The 19,424-nt window shown below is 33.9% G+C and overlaps 1 protein-coding gene across 4 annotated transcripts in view; it reads right to left on the reverse strand.

Annotated features, from left to right (window-relative positions):
• Nucleotides 1-19,424, reverse strand: part of Exoc6b (exocyst complex component 6B) — a 522,886-nt gene that overhangs the window by 269,472 nt on the left and 233,990 nt on the right. For all 4 annotated transcript variants that reach the window (XR_011365308.1, XM_069988972.1, XM_069988970.1 and 1 more), the window contains 7 exons: nt 10,370-10,453; nt 9,908-9,954; nt 8,350-8,470; nt 5,964-6,035; nt 5,211-5,308; nt 3,732-3,837; nt 2,712-2,821 (listed from right to left, as the gene is read on the reverse strand). Coding sequence is in view for 3 of the 4 variants with exons in the window: in XM_069988972.1 (XP_069845073.1) it covers nt 2,712-2,821; nt 3,732-3,837; nt 5,211-5,308; nt 5,964-6,035; nt 8,350-8,470; nt 9,908-9,954; nt 10,370-10,453 (638 nt within the window). In the remaining variant the exon portion in view is untranslated. The remainder of the gene's footprint in view (nt 1-2,711; nt 2,822-3,731; nt 3,838-5,210; nt 5,309-5,963; nt 6,036-8,349; nt 8,471-9,907; nt 9,955-10,369; nt 10,454-19,424) is intronic.

Raw genomic sequence — 19,424 nt, forward strand, 5'->3', positions numbered from 1 at the left:
CCATTAAGAATTCAGTAGATTTGCCCTTTCTCACTGACATGGCATTTATCCCCTTCTTACTTTGACCTGCCACAGGTCAAGGAGACTGCATTCTGCCTCTCCTTAAGGGGGCCAGTCCCATTGTCTGCTTAGAGTACTTCAAAGCCTTGTTGTTTCAGTGCACTGATAGGTCCTAGAAAAGTTTAAATTTTTCAGCTTACTTTTTTCTTATAGCTAGAGAGTAACCAATACTCTTTACAGCTTAAGCAGAAATGTATCTCTCACAGAAATCTACTTTTTAAGTGTTTCCATGTCATGACTGTACACAAAAGACAGAGAGACAGAGACAGAGAGAGACTACCATATATAAAGAGTATAACTGCTTTGTAATACATTTTGGAGACTTTTACATTATACTTTCTTGTGTTAGTTTATATCCCCAAAATCATTTAAAAGGACATTGGTTCATAATGTTATTTTAAAAAAATCTACACGTGTACTCTATTTTTTAAAGTCAAGTGCAAATGTTAGAACATTATGTTATCATCAGCATACCACTTATTTACTGGACTTAATATCTTTAGAATTCATACAATTAGGAAATGGCACTGTGGCTCAAAGTGGTAAAGCACTAGCCTTGAGCCGAAGAGCTCAGGGACAGCGCCCAGGCTCAGAGTTCAAACCCCATAACCAACAACAACAAAATATTTCACACAGGTACATAATTGTTTAAAATTATTATAGGATCTTTTATCCAAAGAAAAAGAACATTATACAAAAGGGAACTTTTAAATTTTATCTAAGAGTATTACCGATAAGTCTACACAGAAATCTCAAGCCAGTATTTACGTTGTTTTGAGAGTTCCTAGATTAGGAAAGCTAGTTCTTTTTATACCTATTGTCTCATATGCCATGTTAACCTCATCCTTAAACAACTATGATTGACAAACTAATCTCTGTTCATCCCAAATTACAAGATAAATGCACTCTAGGATAAGGATGTCAACCAAAGAGTAAAAACCAGCTGTAAAATTTTCCTAAGCTAAAAGTTTAATTTAGATTGTCTATTTGAAACACATCAAAGGGATATTTTTTAGCAAAAACTTAATATATTCAAACTAGAAAAGGGTATCTGAACAATTGGCTCCTATCTCTTTACCACATTATCCCCAAGAAATCAATTACAAAAGGCAATTTATCTACAGTAAGTTATCTAACAATATCCTCTAGACCATTCAGTGCTGAGGTCACTTTGCCAATAGAGTTAACGGGTAGGGGAAACAGGTGTTGATAGAAACCCTGGGAAAAAATAATTTGCTGGTTACCTTTCAAAGAATCTCCTCTTCAAGAGAAGTTTTCTATGAAATCAGTCTCATTTTCAAAGAAAAACAATAAAATTATACAAAAATATGTTTGATTTTTTTTCACAGTAAGAGTAATCAAAGTGGTGATTCCAACTAGTTCTTTATTATGTTTATCTTCAGGGTAGCCTAGAATATAACACTTTCCAATCATTTGTTCATTTATTCATGTTTTATAAATATATTGAGTTGGATGCAGAAGATACTGAGCTGATGGATAAATGTGTCATTTATCCATGAGAAATCTTTTCAGGACTGGTTACCATATAGGTCCTGTATATTTCCACATTTACCATTAAATACTAAGTTCCTCAAATTAGATACTCCTTGAAGGTACACAGCATTTTTTGTATATAATGTCTTGATTACCAAGCAAGATCTAACAAATAATAAATTATCCTTAACATATGCTAAGTAAAGCAATAAATAGCACCTACAGAAATATATATATATGTGTGTGTGTATATATACATATATATATTATACATATATATATATGTATGTGTGTGTGTATATATATATATATATATATATATATATATATATATATATATATATATATATATACACATACACAAGTGGAACAATATTTCCCAAGGAGTTTGTCGGATAACCCCTAGTGGCCATAAAATACCACCAAGCAAAGTGTTAAAGATTAATATATTAAGTTACTATTTTCCAGTAAGTTCTTATTAATAGACACTGTAAAAATATAAATCTATGAACAAAACTACAGCATTAGATACAAATATTACATTTTTTAAAAAGTAAATATTTCCCTTTCATTGTAATTATAACAATAAACCAGTATCATTCAGTAAAGGACTAATAGTGAGACTTTTTAAATCAATGCTCTGGGAATATTAAAAGTTTGCCAGAACTGGGTGTGCCAGTGGCTTACACCTATAATCCTGGCCTCTTAGTGGGTTGAGATCTAAAGATCATGATATGAAGGTAGTCTGGGCAGAAAAGTCTGTGAGACTCTATCTCCAATTAATAGCAAAAAGCCAGAAGTGGAGCAGTGACTCAAGTGGTAAGCTCCAGCCTTCAGTGAAAAGCTAAGGGATAGGGCCCAGGCCCTAGTACCAGTATACACATAACAGGTACAGTAGTATTGCCAGCTACTCAGGAAGTGGAGACAAGAAGACCGTGAGTTCAAGGCTAGCCTGAGCAAAGTTAACAACATCTTATCTCAGAAACAAAGTACAAACATAAATGTTAGGGTTATGGCACAAGAAGTAGAGTATTCACCTAAGCAGGCATGAGGCATTGGATTCAAACCTTAGAACTATGAAAGAAAAAAGTTTTCTAATATTTATTTATTGAATCAAGTCTTAGCATTTGTTTCATTGATGCTATTTTATATTATACCTTAGATGAAGATCTTCGGAAAACTTCAGACATGCATAGATAAATTCTTTAATCTGGTTGTAAACTTTTGGCACAAATTCAGAGAAAGGAAACTTTTTCGGGAATGGTTGCTGCAAATAAAAGAATTAATAAAAGCAAGTTACAAACATACATTGAAGATATGTATAAATTATCTTTGCACAAAAATGCAAAAGAAATGTTGAAAGGGGTGAAAATAATCAGATGTATTATATTCATAAACTGCTTTGTTGAATGGCAACTTCTTTGTGCTACTACTTAAAACTCATGTGTATTATGTAAATATATATATGAAAAGAAAATATTGCAAAAGAAACTTTCTGTTCATGTGCATGATAAACTCCAATTTAAGAAAATGTCTCCAAAAATTGATATTAAAAAGAATAGGTCATAAATTTAAATTAAACAGTAGGAGCTAAATAAACGATATGTATTCAGTGATTTAAAAAAAGAAGGAACTACTGATCTAATAACTTGGATGAATCTTATAAACATTATGACAGCCAAAGCAGTCAGTATCAAAAGGTTACACAGTGTATGAACCTATTTATATACTATTGTAGAAAAGTTAAAGTAGATAATACAAACTAGATTGGTTTCTAGGGGCTGAGGATAAGGGGAAGGACTGGAGAAGCAGCAAAAAAAAAAAAAAAAGAAAAAGAAAAAAAATTCGGGGGATGGTGGAATTATTCTCTATCTCTATAGACACATGGCTCAATGCATTGTCAAACTTATAGAAAGACATATCCCAAGAAGTAACATTCACTGTGTTTTGGGGGAGAAATTGTCTTAAGCGTTAAATAAAAGCAAGTATATCAAAATGTAAACTAATGTGGAATACTCCCATAAATTTTCTAATTCTTTCAGAGTATTGTGCCCCAAATCTATCTGCTGATTGCCAAATTGGGACATTACATTCTTCTGAGTCCCAAAAAGAGTCCTAATGAAAGTGATTCTAAAGAATGTTAAAACAACCAGAAGTTTATTTTAAAAATTCCTTACCTTTTCCAGCTCTGTATCTTGGAATGGGAACTGTCCTACCACCTTTTTATACATCTCTTCAGATGTTACTGGTATGGGACTATAGTTGTCTGAATCAAGTATGTTCCTATTGGAAAAAATAATAATAATGGGAAGCAGGGAAGGATGGAAGAAGAAGGGAGGGAGAGAGGGAAAATGTGTTAAACCCCCAGATTTTCTGATTAACTCTAATAGTTACATATGTAGCTCAAGTTCAAATGACCATTTCCCTGTTCCTACTACATTCCTCTACAATAGAGCCATCAGGGTTTAAAGGCCATCTTTTACAGAAAAGTATGCTCTGAAACAAAGAAGACATGATCAAAACATGATCACCTAATATTTGAGATTTATAAATGGGACAGAAAATTTTTAGGCAAGTGAGAAATAGACAAAGAAGGAACATGTCCTCTAGAGAAGACAAAGAAGTTGTTTCTGTTTGTTTTAATAAGATATATTTTATTATAATTGTTTTATAATCCTATATATAATCCTGTACAAGATAATTGTTCTAGTTTTTGAAAAAGCAGATAAAAACAACAGCTATAATAACTCCAAACTATATTCATTTACTTCATCTACTGTTCAAAACCAACCATGAATTATTTTTCATGGACAGGTCCTATAAATTGATGGAGGAAGACATCATGTAGCAGGTAGGAAGATCACTTAAGGTTCAAGAGTAAAAGTGTAAAAAGAAGTAACTCAGTCAGGCACCAGTGGATCAAGCCTATAATCCTAGCTACTCAGAAGGCTGAGAGTAAAAGGCCAACCCAGGCAGAAAAGTTCATGAGATTCTATCTCAAAAACAACCAGCAAAAAGTATGGCTCAAGTGGTGGAAAGAGAGAGAGAAGGAGGGGGGGATGGGAGAGAGGGAGGGAGGAGGGAAGGAGAGAGGACTGACATGGGTTATGTGCAAAATATAGAGTCCAAAGAGGGAACTGTAATAGAATATCTCTTTCATTATTTCTTGTATTCATGTTGCTATGACTATTTAAATAGTGTACTTCAAATACTAAACTATATTTTCTGAGCATGAGGAAGAAAGATGAGTGAGTCCTCAAAAAAGATTTGCCAAGCCTAAATTATTCATACTGACTCAAGGGACACTGCCAAATAAGTGGGTCATGAACTAGCTATGATACTCAGAGGAAAAAAAAATAAAGAAGTCACAAGATGATCTGGATAGTATGAACTCATGAATCTGACACTATTCAAGGAAATAAAAATGCAAAATAGAGTATGGGGACTTTCCAAGTACAGACACTAATAAAGTGAGTTTGGGTATTATGGGAACATCCTTTTGAAGGTCATTATAATTCAGTTGGATTCTAGATCATAACTTAGTGTAGCTGGAAAGAAATACAAATATATAAGCCATATATTCTTGCTGCTTGTTACAACTGAAAAAGAAAGCATTGTACACACAGGCATACATACACAAAAGTACAGGTTCTTACCTGAAAATACCTGCCCACTTCTTCAGCAGAGTTTCACTATACTGATCTCTGATTTCTAACAGCATGTCAAAAAGTTGGTTTACAGGAAAACCATATACCTGTAAGAAATAAGAGAGTAGTTTCATTTTCTAAAGTGACTTTTTATAACCAGATAGATTAGGTAAAACATTTTGTTTCTTTGGACAATACATGAAAACATGACGAGAATCACTGATTCACACCTAATACTTAGTATTCAAAAATTAAAAGATACAGACCAGAATGCCAGATCTGTCAGAGAAAAAAAAAAAAAAACATGAAAAAAATCAACAAATACTGTCAGCTAAGTTCTCCCTCCAGCTCCTCCAGTAACTTACTGCTACAGCAACCTTCTAAGTAGGGAGACAAATAAAGCAGTTGCCAGTCTCACCCATATCAATGCTACTCAATTGAACATAATACATAGTTGAAAGAGCCAATCATTGTTTAAACAGCCAAATCATGCTTAAGCAGCCAGATTACTTAAATGTCATACCTACTGTAGCAAAACCTTCAATTAATTGATTTGATATAAGAGAAAAAAAAGAGGGAGGAAACTAATAAGTCCTAATCAGGGTGAATTCCTGGAAATATTGTATATGGATAGAAAAGATGTATCTCAAGACAAACAATAAAAACTACAAGGTAGATATACAAGCTTATGTAGACAACATAAAGATTTAGAGCCAATGAAATACTACTTCAGATGAGCAAATATAAACGGGACACACATACCTGAAGTGTATCAGCAAAAAGCACAATGAGGTTCTTCAAGTCTAACACAAGGTTTGGATCAGAGCAGTAAGACTAAAGAAAAAACAAAAGGAAAATTTTCTTATCTGTGAATAGTCCACATTTTTTGCAGGCATTTTATTTAACCTAATTCTATCTTACATTTCTTTCTCCTTTTGTAGAGAAGATCAATAAGAATCTTTCAAAGATAGAATGCGTAAAGAATACACCTTGGAGAATGATGGAAGGGGTGACTGATTTGTTAAATGGTAAGCCCCTCTATATAACTTTTTAAATATAATAAAAATATAATTTAAAAAGAGTAAACTTTGAATCCTCAAACACTTGGAAATACTTTTCTTTTGACCTCAAAGTAAAATACAAAAGTTCAGTTATAAAAACTTTGTTGCCTGTCATTTATCCTGCTTGACACTCAATGAATATATCCTTTCAACTTTAAAAATTGTTTGATCTTGTTTTCACTGCAGGGAAATTATAATTCTCTAACTTGACACAGCCTTTTCCTTTTACATTCAATATATCCAAAAGAATACACCAATACTCATACTTCCTACCTTTTCTTTAATATTTTCTCTTTTGTGGCTTTGCTCTGTATTAGTTATACAATGAATTTGAACTTCTCGATAACAAAAATGATATGAAATCCTATTTGTATACTCTCTGCATCAAAATTTTCTAATAGTCACAAATTTTCAAGAAGACCACTTTTTATACTGCAATCAACTTTCTTTGGGTGGGCTAATATCATTTCCTTGCTAGGCTTCTTAAATTTATAAATGTAGTATATATCAACAGAAATTAATAAAACCTACATCTACAATTTCATTGTTCAATGAAACTGCATGCCTCAGAAGCTCCAATTACAGCGCCATCTTTCTTTAATCAGGAAAAAACATTCTGGCTTTGATAATAATCAACTCTGTGCCCTTCCTTCCTTTCCTTCCTTCCTTCCTTCCTTCCTTCCTTCCTATTTTCCTTCCTTGCTTTCTTCTTTCCTTCCTTCCTTTGCTTTCTTGCTCATGGCTAGCACTCTCCAACTTGAGGCACATATCCAGTCTGACTTTGTGTTGGTTAATTGGAAGTGCAGTCTTACAGACTTTTCAATTTGGACTGCCTTCAGACAACTATATTCCAAATCTCAGATTCCTGAGTAGAAAAGACTATTGGTATGAACCACCAGAATCGTTTGTTATAGTTTGTAATTGTTTATATTTTTTAATTAAGAAGCTTTAATTTTGAGAGCAATTTTTAAATACGTAAGTGCTCTGGCTTTTACTCTGGGCTAAAAATAGTATAAATATGTCTGGTCACCAGTGGCTCTTGCCTGTAATCCTAGCTACTCAGGAGGCTGAGATCTGAGGATCAAGGTTCAAAGCCAGCCAGGCAGGAAAGTCCATGAGACTCTAATCTCCAATTAACTACCAGAAAACTGGAAGTGGTGTTGTGGATCAAGTGGTAGAGCACTTGCCTTGAGCTGAAGAGCTCCAGGAAAAAAACAAAAAGTATAAATCTGATAGAAAGGTGCCCACCCACACAATAATAGACTATTGAGAATTTGATTGGCAATAAATTAAACTGTTAGATTAAGGAATTTACTATTTATGCAAAGATAATGAAAGATCATTTAAGCTTAAGGAACAGCAGTGCATGATCTACTACATATAAAGTTATCAGTAAATAATAGTGAGAAGTCAATAATAAGAAAATTTAGCATTATAAATGATTTATTAAATAATTTTAATTGAATAAATAATTTAGAGGCAGCATTCTCTAGGACAAGTGAACTAAAATTCATGCTATAATAAAGTACACCAGTAACAATATGGGAACTGCTAATTAGGCCACATGATAATAAACTCTTTTTCAAAAAATAACAATAAAATTGTGAATGCCAAATCAGTGTTCATAATATTAATAGGCATTAGAAAATAATATGAAGTAATAGCTAAGAACATGGGCTCTATCTTGATTTGAATCTGGGTTCCATCTCTGACATAATGCTAATTTCTCTGCACTAAGTATTCTATATTATAGACAACCTAAAGACAATAATAATGCTTGTCTTAATATTGAGGCAGTGAAGATAAAATAAAGCAGAAAACATGAGATACACAATATAGTGTCTGATACATAGAGATCATTAATAGAACTATTTTTACTAAAAACAGCCACCGAAGTGAGTTCAGTGTTGGAGGACAGAGTAATTTAAGCAAGCTTCTTCCACATGTCTCTGAAGGACATACAGTATTTCCAAATCGTCAATCAAAGGCAAAATTTTGTTGATTTTAAAGCAGTGAAACACCAGACAATATATATATATATATATATATATATCAGCACTAACAACTTCTCTAGGCTTCTTACATACCGAGTGGGTACGGAGTGCTGCGATGGTTTTTGAAAGTGCCATTTCCCATAGTTCATCAATGTAGGCTCTATTTACTAAGCCCTGTGTTGTATGCAAGATGTGATCTTCAACCACAAAAAAGCTAAGATTGAGGAAAAAAGAAAGCACAACTTTCAGAAATTAAAGTTTGATTACTATCACTGAGTTTTTACTTAAGAGCTGCCATTAAATTTGAAGTTAATATTCATATTTCTTTTAAAAAGCTATTCTATATCATAAACAAAATGATTACTTAGACAAATAATTATATGCATGATCATATTTTCTTACACACTTCTAAAAATAATGGAGTTACATTTCTATGAAATGTTAACTATGTTATCAAGAAAATTGAAAGGGAAATAAATGTATACAGCTAATGAAGGCTAATTTCAAAATATTGTTAGAAACAGATGGTCAATACTTTCCAAAAGTAATTGGTTTTAAACAGATAATCAAGACTGAAACATGTTTTTAGCAACCTGACATACAACATAATAAAATAATTTCTCTCATGCAGATTTCCACAACAAAGTAAGAAAAATTTACCTTATGGAAGTTTTTTAAAGAAAAAAAACATACTTATTTTTCAACATCCTTATTATGGCTTTTTGTAATTATGCATTTAAAAAGAACCTTTTGTTATGCATTTAAAAAGAACCATTGGTGCCTAAATGTTCATTCTAATTAAGTCTATATATGGTACATTTAAATCAAAATGATTAATTATACTAAAAGAATTTTAAGCTGATTTTAAAAAGAAAAAAAAATCCTACTTATTTCCTTTTTTATAACTGCAGCTATCATTTTTAATTAAAACAAGCTGCCTGCATTTTGGATGTTTATGTGGGAATTCTAATTCTATACATACTGTATGTATATATGTGTTTATGTATATATGTATGTATGTGTGTGTATATATATAGTAGTGTGTATAGAATATATAGTACTATGTACAGAATATATACAGTAGCATGTATAGCAAATATATATAGAATACAGAGAGATATAGATATAGCTTCTATGAGAAGATGGCAAAGGAGAGCCAATGGGACAAATCTGGCCCATTGCCTGATTGTTTGCTTGGCACACAGCCATACGTAGTCACTTTTTTATTATATATAGCTGCTTTCAGACTACAACAGCTGAAAAATTGAGAGTCTGTGTGGCCTCCTAAGTCAAAAATATTTTACTACCCTGACACTCTTAGAAAATGTTTGCCAATGTTTGATATTTGGCTCCATAGTATAACCTAGAATAGAGAAACAAAACATCAAGTGTAAAATTACAAATCAGTGTTCTTTTCTCTTAAGACACACATACACACACACACACACACACACACACACACACACACACACACAAATCCTCCATGTATATAATGTTGAAACCAATAGGTTATTTACTTTAAATCATAAAATAATAAAAATAAATCTTAAGAACAAAAAGAATTTAAGCAAAATCTGATTTTTCCAAGTTTCACAAGTCCATGTATTGAAAGCATATAAATGTAAATATATGTTTATTTATATATACTTACCCTACAATTTGATTAAAATACTTCCTGTAGCCATCTAAAGTTTCATGCTACAATGAAACACAGAAAATTATTTTTTACCTTAAACCAAGTTGCTTATTTAACCTAAACTTAATTCCCTACATTATAATGTAAGAATAATAGTACCTATCTTATAAGAGATTTAAACAGTTTATTAGTTCTTACAATGGCTGACATTTAACAATTAATAAATACTAGTTGCTATTCTTACTGAAATGCACATCCACCAAAATTTGCCCAAGAAGGTCAGTAAACACACATACTGAAAACTAATGATTCCAGACTGGGTTACAGGCACAGCTCAAGTGACAGAGCACCAGCTATGAAGCAAACCCCTCTAATTATAGGCAAAGGCCTTTAATTTAATCACTATTACTCCCAAAAACAAAAAGAAGAGAAGGAGGGAAAAATAAAATGTGAAGCAAGGGTAGACTACAATCCTACCATGTTAGATGGAGGCTGGAGTACCAAACGAGCCTGTTTTCGCCTCTGTTTTCGGTAATAGTTCTCAAATGTTTCTCGGGCACCCTATAAGCAAAAGGATATAAGTTGACACAATTGGACCAATTCTTTTTGTAATTCAAAGGAAAAAAGATGGTTCTTAGTCTGGAATTCAAGGGACTATCAGATTTCTTAAAATCCACTGGTATAGCCAAGCACTGTTAGCCCATGCCTATAATCCTAGTTACTAAGGAAGCTGAGATTTGAGTTTTAAGACAGATCAGCAGGAAAGATGGTAAGACTCTTATCTCCAACAAATCACTGAATAAATTGGAAGTGACATTGTGGCCCAAAATAGCTAGGCTTGAGCAAATGTTGTTCAGCAACAGTACCCAGGCCTTGAGTTCAAGTTCCAGGACTGGCAAAAACAAAAATCCATTGTTTTAATAATAATAACAATAATAATAGAAAATAAAAATAATTGCTACCACTTACTGGACATTACAAACATCATAAGGAAGGATATATAAATTCTTTGTGAAGAAATTATCAGACCTTAATCACTAGCTCCACAAAGCTATATCCTGAATCAGTTATCACAAATTCAGAAAGATGAAGGCATACAACCATCCTATAGGTTATTGTAACAGAAAATTTTCCTTAAAATATTGTAGAATACTGCAGAAGAAAATTGCCAGGATGAAAACCAGGCTTCAAATGAATCATAAGGAAAGGGCCAATAGAAAATGGCAGGGGGGGGGAGGCGGGGGGAGGGAAGCAGGAACAAAGCGGGATCCATCTTTCTAGATGTCTGGGACAGAACTAAACTCCAAAAACAAGAAACAGATTCCTTCATATTCTGCCTACAGAATAAGGTTTATGAGACCAGTATGAAAGACGCTCAGAGAACAGTATCAGGCTGATAAATTCAAAACTCAAGAGCATTATAGTCAAAATATCTCCCCAAAATTCATGTTCTTCCCAGATGAGTTAAGTAACCTAAAATGAAAATAGCACCACTGCAGGCTAATTACCTAGTGACAGGTGTACATTAATAGAGTGTCACTTGTATCCTTTAGTAAAAGAAGAGAAAAAAAGACTCAAAGACAGACACATACAAGGAGAAGACCACATGATGGAGGCAGAGACTGCAAGCCAAAGAAAACCAAGGATTACTAGTCACTAAGACAAATCACAAAGAGATAAAGAAGGAGTCTACTCAGTTTTGAGGGGAGCATTGTTTTTCTGGCACCCTGAATTTGAATTTCAAGACTCTAGAACTAGAGCTGAGTACCAGTGGTTCATACTTATAATCATAGCTACTCAGGAAGCTGAGATCTTGTAATCCTGGTTCAAAGTGAGCCTGGGTAGGCAAGTTGGTGAGATTCTTACCTCCAATTAACCATCAAACACTGAAAGTGAAGTTGTAGCTCAAATGGTAGAATGCTAGCCTTGAGCAAAAAACCCTAAGGGACCAATTCTAGGCCCTGAGTTAAAGCCCTAAAACTCCAGAACTGGGACACATTAATTTGTTTTTTAAAGACATGTTGTTTGTAGTGCTTTGGTATAGTAGCTGTACAACACTAATACTAGCTCTAAAATGTAAAATAGCATACCCTGGTTAAGATTAAATGATCTTCATAAGCAAAAAGGAAACACAGCATAACACAGAGGTTAAAGCACTGGGGTTTGGGAATCAAACAAATACATTCAAATTGTGACTTTGTCCCTTATAACTGCTAAAAATAACTGTATATAAATTCCCTTCCACTAATTTAAGTCCCACTATTTGTTTAACTTTCACTTATACTGGTGCTGTGGTTTTCTCATTTGTAGAGATGCAACTTCATATGGTTGTTCTAAGGATTTACAGGATTTCTTAAGCTGCCAGAGAAATATCTATCTGGTAAATGATAAGCATTTTGCAAGTATTTATCTTATAAAATGAAATCAATGATAAAAATGAAAGTGCTGTCCACCACTAGCAGAATCTAGCTCATGTAGTAATCTAGTTCAATTTCTTCCACTTCACTTCAAGTGAAGTCTTTGTTACATTACTAAATTGGCTTTCAAATGAGAAAATTGGCTTAAGGTACTAAATCTTGCAAACACACTAATACATCTCAAGAACTGGTAAAGTGTAGTAAACTTTAGGTTGGTGGGCAGCTAGTCTACTCTGTTGCTGTGATGCAAAAGCCAACAATATATAAAATGAGTGAGTATGGCTGTGTTCCAATAAACCTTATTTGTAGAAACTGAATTTCAAATTTCATATAATTTTCACCTGTCATAAAATATTCTTTTTAAGTTTTAAAAAGGTAAAACCAGTTTTAGTTTAGAGGTCAGCCTGACAACACAAGCAGCATGTTAAGACTTTTATCCATAGTTCATGGATTGTTAGGCCCTAGAGCAGTTTAAAAACAGAAGTCTTAAAATGCAAAGAAAAAAAAAGATTATAATTGTATACACATTTTTCTGCATATAAGAGGAAATCAAAATAGTAGGACAGGTCTTTCAGGTCTTTCTTCACCCATACATTAATGAGGAAGTAAATGATTCTATTTAAGCAATACATGGAAACCTTTATTTGGTTTGTTAAAGATATTCCACACTTGTCACTATTTCAAAACATAGTGGTATTATTAAATGTCAAGTACATTCTGTACACACTGAAGGGCTTTTCATTTTAGGTTAACAGTCCTAAAGGACCTTTATTATTATAGTGTGATATTACATGTTCAACATGGTTTGTAGCCAAGATACACTTACCTGAGAGTTTAGGGAAGGTCTTCTTTCTAATTAGACCTTAAGATACTATTTTTGTTGTTGTTGTTGTAAATGATAGAAAATATATAAGACAAAATTCTGTATAAAAACCAAGTCATAAACCTTAATTCTAACCTGGAAATAGTTTTGCTGTTCAAGTATTCCTTCAATAGAATAAATACAAAAGCAAGGACAAAATTATCTAATAAGTCTGGCTTCCACATTTACAAAACCAAGTTGGATTTCCCCTTGGGTCTACTAAATAAATTAACCTTTGATTATTCTAGTCCCTCTGCCAATTTTGTAGAATAGAGGCATAAAGACAGAATTTGAGAAGCAAACATTTTGATCAGGGTAATTGCCAGGCACTGTTGGGCCTAGCTACTCAGGAGGCTGAGATCTGAGGATCACAGTTCAAAGCCAGTCTAGGCAAGAAAGTCCATGGGACTCTTATCTGCATTTAATTACCAAAAACCTAGAGGTGGAGCTGTGGCTCAAATGGTAGAGTACTAGCTTTGAGTAACAAAGCTCAAGAACAGTGCCTAGGCCCGGAGTTCAAATGCCAGGACCAGCACAAAAAATAAATAAATAGTAAACAAAAAAAGAAAAACAGATGAAACAGAGAGGCTAGACTTCAATCACCCACATCATTAATATTAGAATAAAAAGTGCTGAAGATATAAATATAAAACAATAGGCAAATGAAAGTTTGTTTTACTCACCACTTAAGACCAAATTCAACAAATTTAATATCATTTAAGATTCAATTTTACTTAAGAGTTAAAGACTAATAAGTAAACCAGCAATATATACTATAATGAATAACTATAATACAATGAGCTACAAAATCCTATGGATTGGTATAGGATCCATGGGTGAGGAGGTGTTCACTGACTGAACAGACATCAGAAAAGCTTTTCAGGAAAAAGAGATAGCATTTAAACCCTTAAATGTAAAATAAGTCAGAAGAATCAACTGAGCAGAGAGAAAGGGAAAGAACACTCCTAGAAGAGACAAACAGATTCCAAGGAAAAAGATTACATATTCTAGAATTAAAAGGCGTTCCCATTGATGAAATTTCAGGGTGTGAAGTTGAAGTACAGGGATAACAAGAATAATCATAATAAGACTGAAAGACTTTGTAAATTATTTAGTCATCTGTTCTAAGGACAAGAGTTTTAGACATTTTAGACATTATAAAACAGCAAATAGAATACAGAAAGAAAAAAATTAGGTTCAAAAGTATCAATGAGACTGAGACAGTTACTTCCTGGTAACTGATGGAATATAGATATAAGATATAGAAAGGAAAGAAGCATACGCACTGTTGCTAATGTGAGTAAATAATTTTATGGTATCATTTAATGAGAAAGGAAACACAAGGGAAAGATATACAGTTGATCTGCATTATTCACAAACTGTATTTACAAATTTGTCTACTTTCTAACAGCTATTTGTAACTCTAAAATCAATACTGAACATTCTTTCAGTCATTCACAGATGTGCAGAATTTCAAAACTTTTAAGTTGTCCAATATACTCATTCCCAATTAAGGTCAAGCAAGGCAACCCTCTGTCTTGCTTATTTTCACACTGCAAACAAGTATCATTTTCAGTCTACCCAATACCACGTTTTTTACATTTTTGTGCTTTTTGTTGATTTTGCTACTTAAAATAGACCCCAACTATAGCACTAAAATGCTACCCAGTGCTCCTAAGTTCAAAAAGGTTTGTGATGTGACTTACAGAAAAATTCTGTGTTACATGAGCTGCAAAGTTTAGTAGAGTCCTGTTGGCTAAGTTCCGTGTTAATAAGTCAACAATATATTAAATAAAATATTGTAAACATAAACACATAATTGCTTAATGGAAAATGTGACCAGAAACTCAAAGGAAACCGACCATACATTTCCTCTAGCAATGATTCAGTATTCACAAACTCAAGGTTCACAGTGACTTCCTAGAGCATGTGCTGCCACCAGCAGCACCCTTTTCCTCTAGCCCCATACTCTAGCAGATTTGGAAAGGAAAATCAATGAGCCACCAGAGATTCCCAAATGTTGTAATCAGAATGAGTCCCTCAAAATGCAAATATTGAAGCGTAACCATAAAAATGATTAGGTAATGAGAGAAGAGCCCTGAAAGATTGGATTAACTCCTAAAAGAGCTTGGAGTGAGTTTGCCTCCTTACAGCTCTGTTGCCTCCACAGAACACAGCACTCTTCTCTGGAAGATGTAGCCAAAACAAAAACAAAAAAACCTTGCTCATCATCAACTGAACCTGCCATGGCCTGGACCTTGCACTACCCAGGTTCCAGACCCATGAGAAATAAATTATGCAGTCTGTGATTTATGTTGTTATAACAATACAAATGGACTATGATACTCAGTCACATATTCATCAATTCAGACTTACATGTTCAAGCCAGATACAGTGCATTCTGTCTCATAAAGTTTGTTCATAGAACATAGCAAAAGATATATCACTCAAAAAAACAGATTTTTTAATCTATTCAACTCATCCAACAGAAACAAAAGGTTAATTATCATTCTTATTTAACAATATTACAAGCATTCATATTTTTATGCAGCTAATGCATTTTGGTAAAAGTTAAGGATGACTTAAATGTGTACATCCCACCCAAAATCGAATCTAAATATTTTATTTAACTTGTCTGTATTATAATAAACATAGCTCAAAAAACCTTCTTATCATGTAGGTATAGAGAAATTTGTATAAACAAGAGAAAAATATTCTTCTTCAATTCACTGAGTACTTTATTTACAAAATTTGTATTTTATTTGAATATGCATTGTTATATCATTTCAATGATAAACTTAAGAAAGAATGTCAGTGATCATATCCTAAATCTAATCATTAGTCTCAACCCTATACTATACTATACTATACTATACAATATGCTTGAAATAATGTGGTGACAGTCCTGGGTCTTGAACTTGGGGCTTGGGTGTTGCCTCTGAGCTTTTTTACTCAAGGCTAGTGCTCTAGCAATTGAGTCATAGTTCCACTTCCAGCTTTTTTGCTAGTTAATTAGAAATAGAGTTTCATGCAGACTTTCCTGGCTGGCTTCAAACCATAGTCTTCAGATCTCAGCCTTTTGAGTATTACAAATGTGAGCTTTAGAGAGAAAAAAAAATTTTTAATCTTTTGCTAGTGGCTGTCTCCCATGACTTTTTCTCCTTTTAAGGTATTACAAAAGTCAAATATGTAAGCTGTAACCGAGCAAAGAAAATATAAAAGCAATTCATAATCACATCACTTGAAGAGAGTAACAATTTTTAGTGTGCTCCCTTATAAAACATTTCACTCCTTGAAAACTAATCTAGAAATGATTTAAAATTACGGAGGATGTGTGCAGATTACATGCAAATTCTATGCCCTGTTATGTATGGAACCTAAGCATTCAGACTGGTTTCAACCATCCCTGGAAGCAATCCCCGAAGATCCAAAGGGACAGCACACACACTCTGAATCCACCATATGATTACTAAGTCTTGTATCTCTAAACATTATTGGCATCTTCATGCCTTGTTATGCAGAGAAAAACAAAATTTACATCAGGATGCTTCCGCATAAGGGCCATACATCTACACAGCAGACAAAGGACAAACTTTACATCCTCTCCATGAAGTATTTATAATGCCATTATCTGGCTCAACAGATCTTCATAGTACTTCTTTCCTGGCAGATATTGATTGGTATGTGGTCTATAGGAGAATGTGCTGAGTCCTTCTCACTGACCACAAGGCAGAAAATAACCTTAGATTGTGAAGTAGAGAACATGTAGACAAAGAACTAGGGAGGGCAATGGAAAAAGGGAAGCACACACTATTGTTCTTCCGGCTTTGCCTACAGGAAGCAATATTTCCATTTGGTCTTGGATGAAGTCTGTAATTTCACCACCCTGACTGCAGCTGGAACTACCTTTTAACTATCACAGTACCCAAGTGAAGACAGGTTTATTCAGAGTTTAAAAGAAAAAACTGAAAGGGCTATTTTAATTTGCTTCCATGTGTAAAGGGTAGTACTTTTCACAGGGCCCCATAATGATGTTCAGCGGGATATTACACTTCACCATATGGCTAATTTGCACAGCAGGCCCAAAGCAGGACTTTCTTTCATTAGAGCTGCCCTAAAGATCAGAATGCAGAAACATGTGTAAAGAACAATCCCAGGATGCCCCCTATTGCTTAAATCTAGAAACATTCAATTCCCAGATGCAAACACCCATTCAGAGTTCCCATTGTAAGGTCATTTGGGAGTCATGGAGGTATGTATACAGCCCCACTACCTACATATTAGAGCTGTGCAAAGTGTCTGCATTTCAAGGACCACAACATTGTTAAAATACTTTGAAGAATAAACTATCTGTGGGAAGAATAATTGAACTAGTAATTTATTATCAAAAAATATCACTACTTCCCAATGCCCCCAATTCTTGGTTTCACTCAATTAGCCTACCACAATGAATCTACATAAACTTCTGACCTTTTTTGAAAAGAGCAGAGGCAGTCTGACGTTCCAACAGAGTCCTGTTTATTTTGAAGATGGCCCTATAACCTGTGTTTGTCTTGGCATTTCCTCCGCCTGCCATACCCAAGCATGAACTATAGAAGAGCATCCCCTCCGGGGACTGACACAGTGTGTAGGACTGAAAATCAGAGCAAGAAAGAAATCTGATGTCTAATGATTATGGAGCAGTTGAGTCTGTGCTTTTGAAGAAAGTAAACATTATGATTAACAATCTTGGCCTTTGTAATTAGCTTCCCGCTTCCAAGACAGAGTGTTAATTTATTAAATATTTTAACAAAGAGTCTTTTATTATCAGATCCAGTTCAGCTGGCTCCTTTCATAGCATTAGCAATTACAAGCAATAAAGCTTTAATTGATGACTACTTTTTATAACCTTTGACCCAAGATGATAAACAGTTGTACCTTAAAGTGAAAGGGTAAACCTCAAAGGGAATGGTGTCTTAATCATGCTTAGTAAACCAAACTGTTTAAAATTACAACTTACTTACTTGGCTAGGACAAAAACGCAGACTTCCTCTATGATTAGGGCAATTGATCAGGGAAAGATTTGAATTTCACTTTTTAAGATAAGTGTCCTTTTGTTAGAGAAACATTACCCCCAAATAATCTGTGAACCTTTTACACTGATTATTTAAAGAATGCAATTCAATAAATTTGTAGTCATTAACAAGAAAATTTTAACATAACCTAACTCTTAACATAATTAAAAGACAAATTATGGTACTAAAAAACCATAATTTAAAATATACACCTCCCAAATTCCATTGCTCCATTCAGTGATATCTAACGTACCAGGGACTACTAAGGGATTGTGACAAGGAAGTAAGTCAAATTACTTGTCCAGCTATGAGAGACACCAAAAATTATTGAGAGAATTGCCTACACATGATAAACAACGACAGTCATTTCTTTAAGTAGAGTTAAGAAAATTGGGACTTTCTGCATTTTCTACTAAGGACTATTCCCCAAGTTGCTAGCTCTCCAAAGTTACTATTCAAATGCCCTATTTCATACTGACAATTTTTTTTTTTTTTTTTTTTTTTTTTTTTTTTTTTTGTCGGTCGTGGGGCTTGAACTCTGGGCCTGGGCGCTGTCCCTCAGCTCTTCAACTCAAGGCGAGCGCTCTACCACTTGAGCTACAGCGCCACTTCCGGTTTTCTGGTGGTTTATTGGAGAAAGGAGTCTCACGGTCTCTCCTGCCTGGGCTGGCTTTGAACCGCGATCCTCAGATCTCAGCCTCCTGAGTAGCTAGGATTACAGGCGTGAGCCACCAGCGCCCGGCTTCATACTGACAATTTTTGAGGAACGTTTCCTAGAACCTAACTTAGAACTGACGATCTTCTAAATAGCTAAGGCATTTCACTATTTGAAAGTTCAGTTTCCCAGATAATTCTCCAATCTGTTTCATACTGCCAAAATGGATAGGTCTCTGAACAATGATTAAAGAGCTAATAGGGAAATGTGGCTTTGAAAAACATAAATAAAAATAATGCATCATCTTACAAATTGATGCAGACAATGAAAGATTGTTGTCCTCAGAATGAAAGATAGGGACCTAGAGGAAGGAATAGTGTAAGCATTTTGTAGAAAACATTCTAGGCATACAGCTTCTAAGTGACTTCCCATGTATACAAGGAAGTTAATGCTATAAAAACACAAAAATCAGAGGTTCAGCTGAAATACTTTATAAACTGACTTATACAAGTTATTTTTTATAGTACATAAATGTATGTAGTAA

The sequence above is a fragment of the Dipodomys merriami genome, unplaced genomic scaffold, assembly GCF_024711535.1.
Source record: "Dipodomys merriami isolate MVZ:Mamm:240054 unplaced genomic scaffold, mDipMer1.0.p SCAF_37, whole genome shotgun sequence".
Taxonomy (NCBI): Eukaryota; Metazoa; Chordata; class Mammalia; order Rodentia; family Heteromyidae; genus Dipodomys; species Dipodomys merriami.